General features: G+C 41.4%; 1 protein-coding gene across 2 annotated transcripts in view; it reads right to left on the bottom strand.

Moving 5' to 3' along the window:
• LOC121380943 (4-coumarate--CoA ligase 3-like) overlaps positions 1–17554 on the bottom strand; it is a 45414-nt gene that overhangs the window by 14399 nt on the left and 13461 nt on the right. For both annotated transcript variants that reach the window (XM_041509988.1, XM_041509987.1), the window contains exons 4-9: positions 15920–16038; positions 14648–14850; positions 12831–13002; positions 9819–9987; positions 7320–7417; positions 232–373 (exon numbers count right to left, since the gene is read on the bottom strand). In XM_041509988.1, coding sequence (XP_041365922.1) covers positions 232–373; positions 7320–7417; positions 9819–9987; positions 12831–13002; positions 14648–14850; positions 15920–16038 — 903 coding nt within the window. The remainder of the gene's footprint in view (positions 1–231; positions 374–7319; positions 7418–9818; positions 9988–12830; positions 13003–14647; positions 14851–15919; positions 16039–17554) is intronic.

Raw genomic sequence — 17554 nt, 5'->3', positions numbered from 1 at the left:
GACACTGTTGTATAATATGTTCTGGTGTTTGCAGACATGTACCACATTGACCGTCACTTGAGATTTGAGTCTAAGACTCAAAAGCTGTGTAACCACGGGCCCTAGAAAACGTGACTGAACCGTAGCTAAACACAAGTATGAAAATCAAAGTGAATAAATATATTTTACTTTGCATCAAGTGAAAGATACGACTAATACGTGTCTAATACTGCTTTCAACACAGTGTTGTACCTGTGTGTAACCAGTCATTCTTCACGGTATGTCTGGTTGCTTCTTCGTTGTCCAGGTAACCCTTCATGACCTGTGGTCCGCGAATGCACATTTCACCCGTCTGGTTTGGGCCTAGAGACACCCCAGTGGTTGGGTCAACAATCTGAAGTGACGTAGATTTATAGTTTAGTCCAAAATTCTTAAATTGTTAAAGCTGTAGGCATTTTGTGTTAAAAGTGATCAAACTAACTTTTTGACATAATTCAAGGGTGCTGATTTCTAATATTCTGTTTGCTCAGCTGAATTTTGAAGTTTTAACCAAAAAATTAACAAAACAAAATGGCGGCTATTCAAGACATTCCAAATACACATTTTGGCAATATGACATGTAGTTACTATGCTATATACTATTTGAAGGATGGATAACACATTTAAAGCATAATGCACAAGTAATAAATTCAGGAAAAAAATTATTGTCCGATTAAATTTTGAGTTATAATCACTGCTAAAAACTCAAAATGGCGGCTATAAACTTGTTCTAAATGTACCATTCCAAAATTATGACTGACACTTAAATGTTATACATTATATTCATATATCGGGCAGCCAAAAAAACAACAACCATAACCCTACTGATTATGATTTTTTTTTTTTTAAAGTATGGGAACTATAACTTTTTAAAAATGTGACGCTAGACAGTAATAAGTGCAAAGAGAGTCGCATTTTTTTTTTACTTACAATTTTGAACCTGTTGCTATTTTAACAATATTTGACCTATGGTCCTAAAATGTTCACGGAAGGAAGAAAACATTTACATGTATATAGTAATAGGTGTGAAATATCAAAATTTATGTCCTCATACTTTTATACAATTCCATGTCGAGCAGGGTTATCTTTTCTGGGCCATACGATATACATTTTGTTATTTTAACGTCCTAACAGTTATCTATACTCTGAAAATAAAATGCCAAAATAAACACATCAATCAACCATTTTATATGATCTGATGACATAATGTGTATACTGTTTATTATAACACCACCAGAATAGTGACCTTTGTCATTTTTCATATTTTAAAAAAACAACTAAAAACCCAAACAAACTGAGCCTAAACTCTATTAACGTGCACATATCCGACAAGAGGTTCGGGCACGTCAATATCTCAAGCCCCGTGTCTGGCATGACTAGTGGCCTGTTGTGGGACAGAATAACAAACTACTATTTCAGAATAATTAAGTTAACTTTCTAATTTTCTAATTTTTCAATGTTTGAGAGAGAGAGAGAGAGAGAGAGAGAGAGAGAGAGAGAGAGAGAGAGAGAGAGAGAGAGAGAGAGAGAGAGAGAGAGAGAGAGACAGACAGAGAGAGACAGAGACAGAGAGACCGACAGACAGACAGACAGACAGACAGACACAGAGACACATAGAGAGCAGAGATAAACAATGCCAGAACAGCAGCATCAAATATTTTATGTACACTTCCCACAGACAGGACAGCGAATAGAACGACGTTTGCTGTTGCAATGGGCTTCCAGTTTTGTTGACGGAAAGAAATGTTTTATTTAACGACGCACTCAACACATTTTATTTATATGGCATCGGACATATGGTTAAGGACCACACAGATAATGAGATAGGAAACCTGCTGTCGCCACGTGATTGGCTACTCTTTTCGATTAGCAGCAAGGGATATTTTATATGCACCATCCCACAGACAGGATAGTACATACCACGGCCTTTGAATTAAATCAGTTGTGGAGCACTGGCTGGAACGAGAAATAGCCCCATCGATCTCAAGTATCGAGTGAGCGCTTTACCACTGAGCTACGTCCCGCTCCCTCCAGTTTTGTGGAAGACCTGGTTGGCCGAGTTGTTAAGGTCGCGGACTGTCAAATGCCATGCGAATCGGAAAGGAAAGGAATGTTTTATTTAACGACGCACTCAACACATTTTATTTACGGTTATATGGCGTCAGACATATGGTTAAGGACCACACAGATTTGGAGAGGAAACCCGCTGTCGCCACATAGGCTACTCTTTTACGACAGGCAGCAAGGGATCTTTTATTTGCGCTTCCCACAGGCAGGATAGCACAAACCATGGCCTTTGTTGAACCAGTTATGGATCACTGGTCGGTGCAAGTGGTTTACACCTACCCATTGAGCCTTGCGGAGCACTCACTCAGGGTTTGGAGTCGGTATCTGAATTAAAAATCCCATGACTCGACTGGGATCCGAACCCAGTACCTACCAGCCTGTAGACCGATGGCCTGCCACGACGCCACCGAGGCCGGTCAGTAGGTTCGAATCCTGCCAACTGACACATTGTGTGTTTACAAATTTTATATAACAGTCGTGGGGCACTGGTTGGGATATGGAAAATAAAAACTAATTCCCCTGACGGTGATCGATCCAATGACACATTGGATCTCAGACGAGCGATCTACTATTGAGCTATATCCTTTGCCAAGAGTATGATGACGTCACAATAATCAATGGCGTGTGCTGATATCACAATATTCAATGAAGTGTGCGGGCTGCCAGAATGATTTAAAAAAAAAGAAGAAAAAAACCACATAAAAAAAACCCCAACTCAAAACATGGTATAGTCTTTGAGTTAAACAAACTGATGCCTTAAAGAATCTAACCTAACAACAAAATAAGTTTGTTTTGTTTAACGACACCGCTAGAGCACATTGATAATCATCGACTACTGGATGTCAAACTTAGTCTTAGAGAGGAAACCCGCTACATTAGTAACAAGGGATCTTTTACATGCACCATGCCACTGGCAGGATAGCACATACCACGGGTTTCGATATACCAGTTGTGGTGCACTGGCTGGGACGAGAAATAGTCCAAGATCCCAAACCGACCGCGCACTGAGCTAGTCCCGCCCCTCCAACCTAACCACAAAACCATCAACGGATTTAAGTTGATATTTCTACACAAATCAGAATACAATGAATGTTTTGACAACGTCATGACTGCTCCAGTTGATGACTAGTGGCGTCTATGGGATGACTGCCACTTCCAATGACATTGCATTCTTTTTACTTCGCCTGTAAGAGGACTGTCATTCTCAAGACTGTTTTGACAAGTCAAAACCTGCACAAAACAGAGCTTAATGGGCATGTAGACAGTTGTGATCGTATGTGCTCACCACTTAGAGCAGGAAAACCTCACTAGACCGGGTTTGTTATGCGCTTCACGTTACATCGCATGGCCACACCAGGAACCAGCTTAATTGTTCGTGAAAGGTAGCTAACGTAAGGCGGGCATTCGTGAAAGGTATCTAACGCAGGGCGGGTATACGTCAATCTAATTAAAATTAGCTCCACTATTACATGTGGATCTAACACCAGCCAGTTGGAGCTCATGTCCACCAATCAAAACCTTACTTGCAGAATCCTGCCAGTGATTTAAAAATAATTTGAAAACATTCTAATAGTGGAGCTAATTTTAATCAGATTGGGTATACGTGAAAGGTAGCTAACGCAGGGCGGGTATTCGTGAAAGGTAGCTAACGCAAGGCGGGTATTCGTGAAAGGTAGCTAACGCAGGGCGGGTATTCGTGAAAGGTAGCTAACGCAGGGCGGGTATTCGTGAAAGGTAGCTAACGCAGGGTGGGTATTCGTGAAAGGTAGCTAACGCAAGGCGGGTATACGTGAAAGGTAGCTAACGCAGGGCGGGTATACGTTTAGGGTAGCTAACGCAGGGTGGGTATTCGTGAAAGGTAGCTAACGCAAGGCGGGTATTCGTGAAAGGTAGCTAACGCAGGGCGGGTATTCGTGAAAGGTAGCTAACGCAGGGCGGGTATTCGTGAAAGGTAGCTAACGCAGGGCGTGTATTCGTGAAAGGTAGCTAACGCAGGGCGGGTATACGTCAATCTAATTAAAATTAGCTCCACTATTACATGTGGATCTAACACCAGCCAGTGGGAGCTCATGTCCACCAATCAAAACCTTACTTGCAGAATCCTGCCAGTGATTTAAAAATAATTTGAAAACATTCTAATAGTGGAGCTAATTTTAATCAGATTGGGTATATGTGAAAGGTAGCTAACGCAGGGCGAGTATTCGTGAAAGGTAGCTAACGCAAGGCGGGTATTCGTGAAAGGTAGCTAACATAGGGCGGGTATTCGTGAAAGGTAGCTAACGCAAGGCGGGTATTCGTGAAAGGTAGCTAACGCAGGGCGGGTATTCGTGAAAGGTAGCTAACGCAGGGTGGGTATTCGTGAAAGGTAGCTAACGCAAGGCGGGTATACGTGAAAGGTAGCTAATGCAGGGCGGGTATACGTTTAAGGTAGCTAACGCAGGGCGGGTATACGTTTAAGGTAGCTAACGCAGGGCGGGTATTCGTGAAAGGTAGCTAACGCAGGGCGGGTATTCGTGAAAGGTAGCTAACGCAGGGCGGGTATTCGTGAAAGGTAGCTAACGCAGGGCGAAAATACGTGAAAGGTAGCTAACGCAGGGCGGGTATTCGTGAAAGGTAGCTAACGCAAGGCGGGTATTCGTGAAAGGTAGCTAACGCAGGGCGGGTATTCGTGAAAGGTAGCTAACGCAGGGCGGGTATTCGTGAAAGGTAGCTAACGCAGGGCGGGTATTCGTGAAAGGTAGCTAACGCAGGGTGGGTATTCGTGAAAGGTAGCTAACGCAAGGCGGGTATACGTGAAAGGTAGCTAACGCAGGGCGGGTATACGTTTAGGGTAGCTAACGCAGGGTGGGTATTCGTGAAAGGTAGCTAACGCAAGGCGGGTATTCGTGAAAGGTAGCTAACGCAGGGCGGGTATTCGTGAAAGGTAGCTAACGCAGGGCGGGTATTCGTGAAAGGTAGCTAACGCAGGGCGTGTATTCGTGAAAGGTAGCTAACGCAGGGCGGGTATACGTCAATCTAATTAAAATTAGCTCCACTATTACATGTGGATCTAACACCAGCCAGTGGGAGCTCATGTCCACCAATCAAAACCTTACTTGCAGAATCCTGCCAGTGATTTAAAAATAATTTGAAAACATTCTAATAGTGGAGCTAATTTTAATCAGATTGGGTATATGTGAAAGGTAGCTAACGCAGGGCGAGTATTCGTGAAAGGTAGCTAACGCAAGGCGGGTATTCGTGAAAGGTAGCTAACATAGGGCGGGTATTCGTGAAAGGTAGCTAACGCAAGGCGGGTATTTGTGAAAGGTAGCTAACGCAGGGCGGGTATTCGTGAAAGGTAGCTAACGCAGGGTGGGTATTCGTGAAAGGTAGCTAACGCAAGGCGGGTATACGTGAAAGGTAGCTAACGCAGGGCGGGTATACGTTTAAGGTAGCTAACGCAGGGCGGGTATACGTTTAAGGTAGCTAACGCAGGGCGGGTATTCGTGAAAGGTAGCTAACGCAGGGCGTGTATTCGTGAAAGGTAGCTAACGCAGGGCGGGTATTCGTGAAAGGTAGCTAACGCAGGGCGAAAATACGTGAAAGGTAGCTAACGCAGGGCGGGTATTCGTGAAAGGTAGCTAACGCAAGGCGGGTATTCGTGAAAGGTAGCTAACGCAGGGCGGGTATTCGTGAAAGGTAGCTAACGCAGGGTGGGTATTCGTGAAAGGTAGCTATCGCAGGGCGTGTATTCGTGAAAGGTAGCTAACGCAGGGCGAGAATACGTGAAAGGTAGCTAACGTAGGGCGGGTATTCGTGAAAGGTATCTAACGCGTATTCGTGAAAGGTATCTAACGCAGGGCGGGTATTCGTGAAAGGTAGCTAACGCAGGGCGGGTATTCGTGAAAGGTAGCTACCGCAGGGCGAGTATACGTGAAAGGTAGCTAACGCAGGGTGGGTATTCGTGAAAGGTAGCTAACGCAGGGCGGGTATTCGTGAAAGGTAGCTAACGCAGGGTGGGTATTCGTGAAAGGTAGCTAACGCAAGGCGGGTATACGTGAAAGGTAGCTAACGCAGGGCGGGTATACGTTTAAGGTAGCTAACGCAGGGCGGGTATACGTTTAAGGTAGCTAACGCAGGGCGGGTATTCGTGAAAGGTAGCTAACGCAGGGCGGGTATTCGTGAAAGGTAGCTAACGCAGGGCGGGTATTCGTGAAAGGTAGCTAACGCAGGGCGAAAATACGTGAAAGGTAGCTAACGCAGGGCGGGTATTCGTGAAAGGTAGCTAACGCAAGGCGGGTATTCGTGAAAGGTAGCTAACGCAGGGCGGGTATTCGTGAAAGGTAGCTAACGCAGGGTGGGTATTCGTGAAAGGTAGCTATCGCAGGGCGTGTATTCGTGAAAGGTAGCTAACGCAGGGCGAGAATACGTGAAAGGTAGCTAACGTAGGGCGGGTATTCGTGAAAGGTATCTAACGCGTATTCGTGAAAGGTATCTAACGCAGGGCGGGTATTCGTGAAAGGTAGCTAACGCAGGGCGGGTATTCGTGAAAGGTAGCTACCGCAGGGCGAGTATACGTGAAAGGTAGCTAACGCAGGGTGGGTATACGTGAAAGGTAGCTAACGCAGGGCGGGTATACGTGAAAGACAGCTAACGCAGGGCGGGTATACGTGAAAGGTAGCTAACGCAGGGCGGGTATACGTGAAAGGTAGCTAACGCAAGGCGGGTATACGTGAAAGGTAGCTAACGTAAGAGCGGGTATACGTGAAAGGTAGCTAACGCAGGGCGGGTATACGTGAAAGGTAGCTAACGCAGGGCGGGTATACGTGAAAGGTAGCTAACGCAGGGCGGGTATACGTGAAAGGTAGCTAACGCAGGGCGGGTATACGTGAAAGGTAGCTAACGCAGGGCGGGTATTCGTGAAAGGTAGCTAACGAAGGGCGGGTATTCGTGAAAGGTAGCTAACGCAGGGCGGGTATACGTGAAAGGTAGCTAACGCAGGGCGGGTATTCGTGAAAGGTAGCTAACGAAGGGCGGGTATTCGTGAAAGGTAGCTAACGCAGGGCGGGTATACGTGAAAGGTAGCTAACGCAGGGCGGGTATTCGTGAAAGGTAGCTAACGAAGGGCGGGTATTCGTGAAAGGTAGCTAACGCAGGGCGGGTATACGTGAAAGGTAGCTAACGCAGGGCGGGTATTCGTGAAAGGTAGCTAACGAAGGGTGGGTAAGTTGAGCACATCCTGCTCTCGGACTTACCTTTCCGTCCGTGTTAGATAACAGCTGTCCAATAGTTCCATGTTTCGGAGGGACCTTGTCAAAATGAGTTGCTGGTGAGGTCTCGGTCAACCCATAGGCTGCAATAATAAAACATATATATATTACCTTTTAGATAAATTTCATGTGTTTTGATTGGTCAATAGCTAATGCATACCACAAGTACATCGTCTCATTTGCTGGAAAATAGTTGTTGGAAATGGGTCATTCTACAGAAAGCATCACTTTTCAACATACAAATTCAAGATAAAACAATTAAAAAATATAACGTTTTATTGTTAACGTTTGGAAACTAGATGAACAAAAATACATAAAATGATATCTGGCCACGCTGAACTGTAATCGGCCTGCACGTGCAGACACATGTGTCCTTAATAACATATTTAGAATAACTTTTGCATTAAAAAGTATCCAAGGGTGTAATTTTGCATTTCCACACAGATAGTCTATATTATATTATATATATATACATATATATATATATATATATATATATATATATATATATATATATATATATATATATATATATATATATATATATATATATAATGCAATCATGCTTTCTATTGACCTGATATCCCCTACCTGATAATTCGAATTAATTCATCATGCGCGCAACTCATTTTCTAGTGACAGGAAAACACTTCCTAGTTGCGCGCATGATGAATGTTTGCTCACTTTTCAGGTAGTTCGTTTTGTCATTTTTCAAACATCCATTTACAGCAATAATTGCTGAACTGCATAAATAAATATAACATTTACACTTCCTGTTATTTTTCAATTCCCCATTATTCGCTCCCATTCGGAACTAGCCAGCGTTTTTAATTAAACATTTTGAAACAAAACCGCAAGTAGCTTCCTCCAAAGAATGTTTACATTGGGAACAGCGTCTGACGTCAGTTACTAGCAGCTGGATGATGTAGATCTTCTGGTCACACATAAACTTGAATTTATTTTCACAGAAAAAGGTACAACAATTGTAATGTGACACAACAGACTTTGATATATAATCAAAGTATTTTATTTAAAATGTGGAAACACATAACTTTTAGGCTGGCTATGCCATTCCCAAGATGTTTTTGGGCACCTGGTTTTGTCCGACTTCCGGAAGTAGTTTCTACACGATAAAACTAATAGTTTCTATACCGCTTTTCACTGAAATATAATTGGAAATATAATTGGAAAGGGGTTGCATGATAAAAAAAATATATATCAGGTTACTACGTTTTGATATCGTGGTTATTTCGCTCTGTTCGATAAGGGTGTAACAGGCTCGCTGATACTCGCCTGTTACACCGTTATCTAAATCTCGCCAAATAACCACGATATCACAATGTAGTGACCTGATATTTTATATAATGCATACCACAAGTATATCGTGTCATTTGCGGGAAAATACAGGATTTTCGGGAAAATACAGACTTTGCCGAGGTATACGAAATGTCACGTGACTTGCTCGACTGGTTGTACGAAAATGCAAATACAAATACAAATACAAATACACACACACACACACACACACACACACACACACACACACACACACACACACAAACAACAACAACAACAAAGTGTAAAATGTAAAGGTTGTAACAATAGGCTTTTTAAAGGGACATTCCCGAGTTTGCTGCATTGTAAGATGTTTCCGACTAATAAAATATTTCTACGATTAAACTTACATATTAAATATATTTTCTTGTTTAGAATATCAGTGTCTGTATATTCAATATGTTTCTGGTCGTTTTAATATTTGTAAGAAATCCAAATTGGATTTTGTCTTCAAAACATTTCGTACGTACGAAAAACAAAATCTGTTTTAAGAAAAAAAAAAGAAATTTAACCTAATACAAATATTAGAACGATCAGAAACACGTTTAATATACAGCCACTAATATTTTATGCAGAAAAATATATTTGATATGTAATTACAATCGTTACAAAGTCTCTGTTAGTCAATAACATCTTAAAAATTGCAGCAAACTCAGAAATGTCCCTTTAAGATAGGATTTTTTTTAAAGTGGTCACTAGAGGTTTGACCGAGTATTAGTACATGTATGTGTTCATATAACGGCAAACGTATTATATGTACAGGAAAGGAAGGAGCAAAGAAGGAAGGCAGAAGGAAGTGATACAATGAAGGAAAAGGAAGAAGAAAACGCAGTGATCCCCGTAGTGTTAACGTAACAGCAATAACATTGGTTATAAAGTAGAGCAACAGGCCTCTGAAAATTGCGAGATCGATAGTTTCGTTCGCGCGTCGGTCGCGTAAGTATAGTTTTCGTTTCGCGCATTGAATTTATGACATCATTTACATGTTCATGATGGGTTACGTAAAAACGAAATGTAGTTAAACAAAACAAACACTTTTTTTCCTTTTTTTAAACGAAATGGGATACCTGAATTTGTTTCTGCGTAACCCATAAATGGTTTACGCACATTTTCAATTCTCAGAGGCCTGTACAAACAGGCGACCTTCACCTTGAATGATTGGTGCGTTGCACTTCTTTTCCAACTCCGCAGTGACTCCCTTCCCTAACGGTGCGGCACCGCAGAGGATCCCGGTCACGTGTGTCAGTTCAGAAGGGCCCACTTTGGGTTCTTTGGCCAAAAACACGATTAGCGGTGGCACAAGCTGCAGCTGGGTAATCTGTGTGATTGATAAATAGACAGAACCACATAATACCAGTTGTTTTGCCACGTTATTCATTGCACTCGTGGTACCCCACATATCAATATCAATATGGAGGTGACTCCACCTACACACACAGATAGGAGTGTGCACGTGCTGTTTCGTCATTAAGCTATTATTCGTTTTGGTTATAATAAACGTGTGAGACCGCGACAACTTTGGACATGTAACTGAATTCGTCTGAGTTTTCAAGTATATGCTATAAGATTGACTGTTTATAGCCGCCGCCATAATGCAACTGTAATGACCACAAACCACAATTAATTACCCTATATGTGTCTATATAGCGTTAGTGGCTATAACATTTTTATTAATATCAGCAGGCCCATGGATTTTTGTATGTACCTTTGCCTGCCTGGGGGAAACATACCCTGAAAAGGACAACCCCTGTTGTCCAGCTCTTTATCCAGGGATATTGGTTTAAACAAACACACCCACTAAATCTGGCCGGAGTACACCGATTTTACACAAAAAGCTCTACTTTTACATGAGCCGGAATTACCACAAACAAGTCTTCAACGTCAACAAATTACACATGTTTACAAATTATATGATCTCCCCTGTCAGCTTCGGTCAAATAGTTGCCACTTCAAAGCTGTTTGCCATGAAATAATCACATTCAAACAGCAGACTACATGTACGGACAAATTTCCGGATTTTTGACAACCAAATGGGAAGATAACTGTGATCTGTAGCCTGTCAGTCCATTTCCTCCCAAATTGGCCCACACTAATGCACTCCAATGATATACATATTAAAGCAATGCTCAGTAAGTATCGGGATGTCACCTTTAAAATGAGAGTATATAGAGGCTGTGTTAAAACACCTACCACAGTGCCTTGCCATGGCCAATTTTAGCAATGGAAACTTGTGGGACACCAACTTCAAAATGTAATAACTTTATCAAATGTTGGAATTTCTTCATACAATAGACAGCTATTTTTCTTCTACATGTGTTCTATCTACACAGTGTTGTCTTGAAAAGATTTTGAAATATTTAAAGAAAAAAATCAATCATTAGATTTTACTTCATTTTTAATGAAATACTAAACTTAAATTCAAATTTTTGAAAAAAAATTAACATCTGTATCTGTAAAATTTTGTAAATGGGAAGATAATTGTGAACTGTGGCCAAATACTTTGACGTGAATGGCGACCGTAACAGTTGATCGGAAATTGCGACTATACGATTCAGGATTGGGACTGACACACCGGAAGAAAGTTTTTTTTTATGATTAAAGGCGATTAAAATGTCTTATGTTTTAACCACTTGTTTGTTGATAATTCGATTACATTTTACTTGGTGTACAACTTATTATTGTAACTTTAATTACCTATATATTCCTAAACAACGAATTATCTTTAATGCTGGGTGTTCTTAAACGTCATAGACGTCACCCACTTCCGCCGTATACTAGTTTAACTAAAACCGTTTTCGTTCACACTTACATTTTAAACCGTTTTAGTTATACATGTACCAGTTTAACAAAACCACATACTGTTCTAGCTACTAGTCGTTTCTGGCGATTTGCCGAACAAATTGCATATGCATGTATTTTCTCGTGGTATTTTTGTGTCATTAAACATTCATTCATTCATTCATTCATATTTTGTCATTCTTTCTATCATGGGCGGGACGTAGCCCAGTGGCAAAACGCTCGCTTGATGCGCTGTCGGTCTAGGATCGATCCCCGTCGGTGGGCCTTGGGCTATTTCTCGCTCTAGCCAGTGCACCACGACTGGTATATCAAAGGCCATGGTATGTGCTATCCTGTCTGTGGGATGGTGCATATAAAAGATCCCCGGCTGCTAATCGAAAAGAGTAGCCTATGAAGTGGCGACAGCGAGTTTCCTCTCTCAATATCTGTGTGGTCTTTAACCATGTCTGACGCCATATACTCGTAATTAAAATGTGTTGAGTGCGTCATTAAATGAAACATTTCTTCCTTCCTTCCTTCCTTCCTTCCTTCCTTCCTTCTATCATGTTCCAAATATATGGTATATTTATATCCAAATTGTATTAAAGACATTTTACACTGAGCAAAATATATTGTGAATTTGACTATACATTCGGTGATTCATTCCGGGTTTTTTAAATCGTTCAATGTTTCAATTCTGAATAGCTGAGAAAACATGCAATACAGAAAATTGCAAATATGGACAACAGTGGTTTGCTATATTATCTGTTGTTACCATCGTTTTTAGTAGATTAGGATTTAAAGATGCACTCAACACATTTAATTTACGTTTATATGGCGTCAGACATATAGTTAAGGACCACACAGATACTGAGAGAGGAAACCCGCTGTCGCCACTTCATGGGCTACTCTTTTCGATTAGCAGCAAGGGACCTTTTATATGCACTATTCCACAGACAGGATAGTACATACCACGGCCTAATTTGTTTTATAATACCTCATTGTAAACATAACATATCCATTAACATATCCATTAAAGTGAGGTTCGAGATTTAGCTCATTGGTAGAGCAACCGTCAGAGGTGCTTTGGTCGCAGGATTAAACCCCCTTGGTGGACCCATTCTGTAGTACTGTGCCAAAGGCCGTGGTATGTCCTGTCTTGTCTGTGGGAAAGTGCATTTAGAAAATCTGTTGCTAATTATGGAAGAATGTAGCGGGTTCTCTCTAAGACAATTATGTTTGACATCTAGACAGTTAGTGTCAGTTAGACAGTTGAGGTGTGAACCCAGGACAGCGTGCTTGAACCTTAATTGGATATAAGCACCAAAATAAGTATAAACGAAATGAAATGTGGTTTATTCACAAATTGCGTCATTGTCCTACCTTGTGCTTCTGTAGGGCGTTTATAAATTGTGGCGGGACAAAACTCGGCAAGGTCACCATGGTAACGCCTTGGAACAAAGTGACATAAAGCGACGCGACCATTCCGTAGATGTGAAACGTCGGCAGAATTACTAGCAGCCGATCCTTCCCAGCTTCCATGGGCAAAGCAGGACTGAAAAAACCAACAGCATTACCTCCTGTGATAACACAAAATCTGTAGATTTATTTTATTTTTTTTAATCAAAATTATACTGGGTTGATCTAATTAACCTGAATTTTAGTGAGCGGAAATGTTCGCCGGAAACATAATTGATATAAAAAGTGACAGAATTTTCCTAGTGGTTACAGGCGAGTGTGCATGGGGAGGGGGTTCCGGCGGGGTTTTCGGGGGTCGAAACAATATAGGTCGTGTGACATAAGCCCGACTCGACTGGAGTATTTCAGAGTAGTTTTCAGTAAACATACTCTTCAAATTATTTGTTGAAGTACAGTAAATACAAATAACTTTCAGTTTTGCGATAACAATGCAAAACTTGTATATTTAGTTTAGAAACGGGTTTTTTTAATGTGACAGAATGTAGCTAGCGTCTTACAAAAAATGAGGTTATGTATCTTGTATGACGTCATACGACAAAAGCCTTGCTAGGTTGACAATACTCGAATTGCGTACAAAAAAAAAACTAGAATAAATAATGATTTTCCGAATATTCCTGTATGATTGCAGGATAAAAGAAATAACTGGTTACTGTAAGATATCGGCTTTATTCTGCTCAGGTCGAATGGCGAATACAGGTCGACAGAGCCTCGCTGCATTCGCCATTCTAACCTTCGCAGGATAAAGCCAATATCTCAAGACAGTAACCAGTTATTCCCTATTTACAAAGGCACATGCATTATACTCGCCTTATTTGTTTGTGTTCCCTCCAAATGTATTCGTGAACACGCCAAATATGTTTGTGAACTCACCATATTGTTTGTGAACTACTATATCTGTTTGATAACTCACTAAATATGTTTGTGAACTCGCTATATATGTTTGCAATCTCACCATATCTGTTTGTGAAGTCACCAAATCCGTTTGTGAACTCACCATATCTGTTTAATATTAGTCGTGACGTTGCTGTGAGTCAGCATGACGCCTTTGGGGAGTCCAGTCGTCCCACTGGAGTAGGTCGCGTGACATAAGCCCGACTCGACTGGAGTATTTCAGAGTAGTTTTCAGTAAACATACTCTTCAAATCATTTGTTGAAGTACAGTAAATACAAATAACTTTCAGTTTTGCGATAACAATGCAAAACTTGTATATTTAATTATGAATTAGAGTTTAGAAACGTTTTTTTTAATGTGACAGAATGTAGCTAGCGTCTTACAAAAAATGAGGTTATGTATCTTGTATGACGTCATACGACAAAAGCCTTGCTAGGTTGACAATACTCGAATTGCGCACAAAAAAACCCTATAATGATTTTCCGAATATTCCTGTATGATTGCATTATAAAAGAAATAACTGGTTACTGTAAGATATCGGCTTTATTCTGCTCAGGTCGAATGGCGATACAGGTCGACAGAGCCTCGCTGCATTCGCCATTCTAACCTTCGCAGGATAAAGCCGATATCTCAAGACAGTAACCAGTTATTCCCTATTTACAAAGGCACATGCATTATACTCGCCTTATTTGTTTGTGTTCCCTCCAAATGTATTCGTGAACACGCCAAATATGTTTGTGAACTCACCATATTGTTTGTGAACTACTATATCTGTTTGATAACTCACCATATCTGTTTGTGAAGTCACCAAATCCGTTTGTGAACTCACCATATTTGTTTAATATTAGCCGTGACGTTGCTGTGAGTCAGCATGACGCCTTTGGGGAGTCCAGTCGTCCCACTGGAGTAGGGAAGAACCAAGAGATCATTCTGCGGATCAATGTCGACATTCTCTGGGAAAGACTTTCCGTCGTCTTCCAAAAGTGGAAAAAATGGCCGACAACCGTCAGATTCGCCAATCACGATTATTTCCTGTCCAAATAATTAAAACAATTAAATATCACACGAAACTGTTTGTGGACTGCTATAATACTGCTAACTGATTTGATTTACCATCTGCCACTATTGAAAATAAGTGGATGATCACTTTGTTCATGTTGTCGAGTGTTGTTTCGTTGTTGGTGTTGGGTGTGGTGTTGGTGTAAGTATTCTTGGTGTAGTCTGTCTGGTCTGTCAGGTCATCTTAATGCTGATAGAGTTTTTTATTGCTGGTGGTGGTGATGAGGATGGTAGCATTTGGTATTTTGCTTACTGTCGCGGTAGTGATGATGATGATGATGATGATGATGGTAGCAGCATTAGTGTTTGGATGATGGTATGGTAGTGATGATAGTGGTAGTAATATTGGTGTTTTGGATGATGGTATTATAGTGAAGATGATGACAGCATTGGAGTTTAGGATGATGGTATGGTAGTGATGATAGTGGTAGTAATATTGGTGTTTTGGATGATGGTATTATAGTGAAGATGATGACAGCATTGGAGTTTAGGATGATGGTATGGTAGTGATGATAGTGGTAGTAATATTGGTGTTTTGGATGATGGTATTATAGTGAAGATGATGACAGCATTGGAGTTTAGGATGATGGTAGTGATGATGATGATGTAGCAACATTAGGGTTTTGGATAATGGTATGGTAGTGATGGTGATGGTAAAAATATTGGAGTTTTGGATGATGGCATGGTGGTAGTGATGATGATGATGAAGATTGTAGCAGCATTGGAGCTTTGGATGATGGTATGGTAGTGATGATGATGATGATGATGATGATGGTGGTAGCAGCATTGGAATTTCGGATGATGGTAGTGATCGTGGTAGTAGAGGTATTTGATTGTGTTAATAGTGGTGGTGTTTTGGAGCTGGTTGCTGGTAATGGTGGTAATGGTGGTAATGTTTGTGGCAGGACTGGTTCTGTAGATTGTTGATCGAGGTCATGTTTGGGGGTTGATTGTGTTGTTCATGGTGTGGTATTTGGTGTTCGGGTTGCCATGTGTTGACGATCATACTGACGAAAAACACGTACCGGTGACGTCGGCTTACCTTCACCGTTTGAGATAGCAGATTGTTGGAGGATATGGCCTCTTTCACAGTTCCAACCAGCTCGGGAAAGCAGACAACTGAAGTTGATCCAGAATGTACCAGCTGTCTAGCCAATTCCACTAAAACACAAAAACAAAATCGTTTTATTAAACATCCGTTGGTGAGAACACCATTCGTTATGTTCGCATCTCGGCACCGGCTCCTACCTAGAGCGAGTTTGCGTACGTGTAAGACCACTACACCGATTTTTCTCAAATATATACTACTCAAAACAAGTTAAGGGTCAGTAAATATATTTCATATGTAAGTGCATTTCGCCATAATACCATTATACTGAACGCACCGGAAAATGCAGTTATGACATTGAACAAATTGTGTGCCTAATAAGTGAATTGAAAAAAAAAACACTCGTGGCACCCATGGTCCTGATACAATTAACAAAAAATAACGCGAAAATACCCCCAGTTTGTATCGAATACACGCAATAATATCATTTGTGTAGGTGGTTAATTTTCTAAACTTGAAATGCATACATGTGCATAATTCACTCACAATACAGTTAACACATTACTTTGGTACACGTTGGACACTCATTGTGCCTCGTAGGAACATGACTTTAGAAGGCAGAGGTAGGGCTCTTGCCTGGCTTCAAGACGGAAACTCACAAAGAAATGTTGCACAGAGACTTAATGTTAGTCAAAGTGTCATTTGGCGATTATTGCAGCGTTTTCAAACCGCTAATTCGCTTTAAATACGTCCCCGTTATGGTCGGCTAAGATCAACCACAAATCGCCAAGATGGGTGCATTGTTAATATGGCCCTACGACAACGTACTGCTACGGCCAGAAGCTTAAGAGACAATCTTCGAACAGCTACTAGCACGCAAGTATCAGATCAAACTATTCGTAACCGCCTATGTCAACAAAACTTACGCAGTCGATGTCAAACATTTTGACCTCCCCTCCTGTCACGCCATCGAGTCGCTCGTCGTGACTTGTGTAGACGTCATCATCGCTGGACACGTCATCAGTGGAACAGAGGTCTTTTAACTGATGAATCGCGATTCGCACTAAAGTTCAAAGCTGCCAGGATAAGAGTTTATCGCCGACAAGGTGAAAGGTTTGTTGACGTCAACATTCGATCACGTCATAGGTATGGAGGTGGTAGCGTAATGACCTGGGGAGGGATTTTTGTTTTACTATTGGAATCACCTTTACGTTGTGAATGGCAGTCTCACTAGCGTTCGGTACAGAAGTCTCACTAGCGTTCGGTATAGAAGTCTCACTAGCGTTCGTTCGGTACAGAAGTCTCACTAGCGTTCGGTACAGAAGTCTCACTAGCGTTCGTTCGGTATAGAAGTCTCACTAGCGTTCATTCGGTACAGAAGTCTCACTAGCGTTCGGTACAGAAGTCTCACTAGCGTTCGTTCGGTACAGAAGTCTCACTAGCGTTCGTTCGGTAAAGAAGTCTCACTAGCGTTCGGTACAGAAGTCTCACTAGCGTTCGTTTGGTACAGAAGTCTCACTAGCGTTCGGTACAGAAGTCTCACTAGCGTTCGGTACAGAAGTCTCACTAGCGTTCGTTCGGTACAGAAGTCTCACTAGCGCTCGGTACAGAAGTGTCACTAGCGTTCGT

This window comes from Gigantopelta aegis, chromosome 9 (genome assembly GCF_016097555.1).
Source record: "Gigantopelta aegis isolate Gae_Host chromosome 9, Gae_host_genome, whole genome shotgun sequence".
NCBI lineage: Eukaryota > Metazoa > Mollusca > Gastropoda > Neomphalida > Peltospiridae > Gigantopelta > Gigantopelta aegis.
The sequence above is the reverse complement of the archived record's forward strand: the minus strand, read 5'-3'. Positions and strand labels throughout refer to the sequence as shown.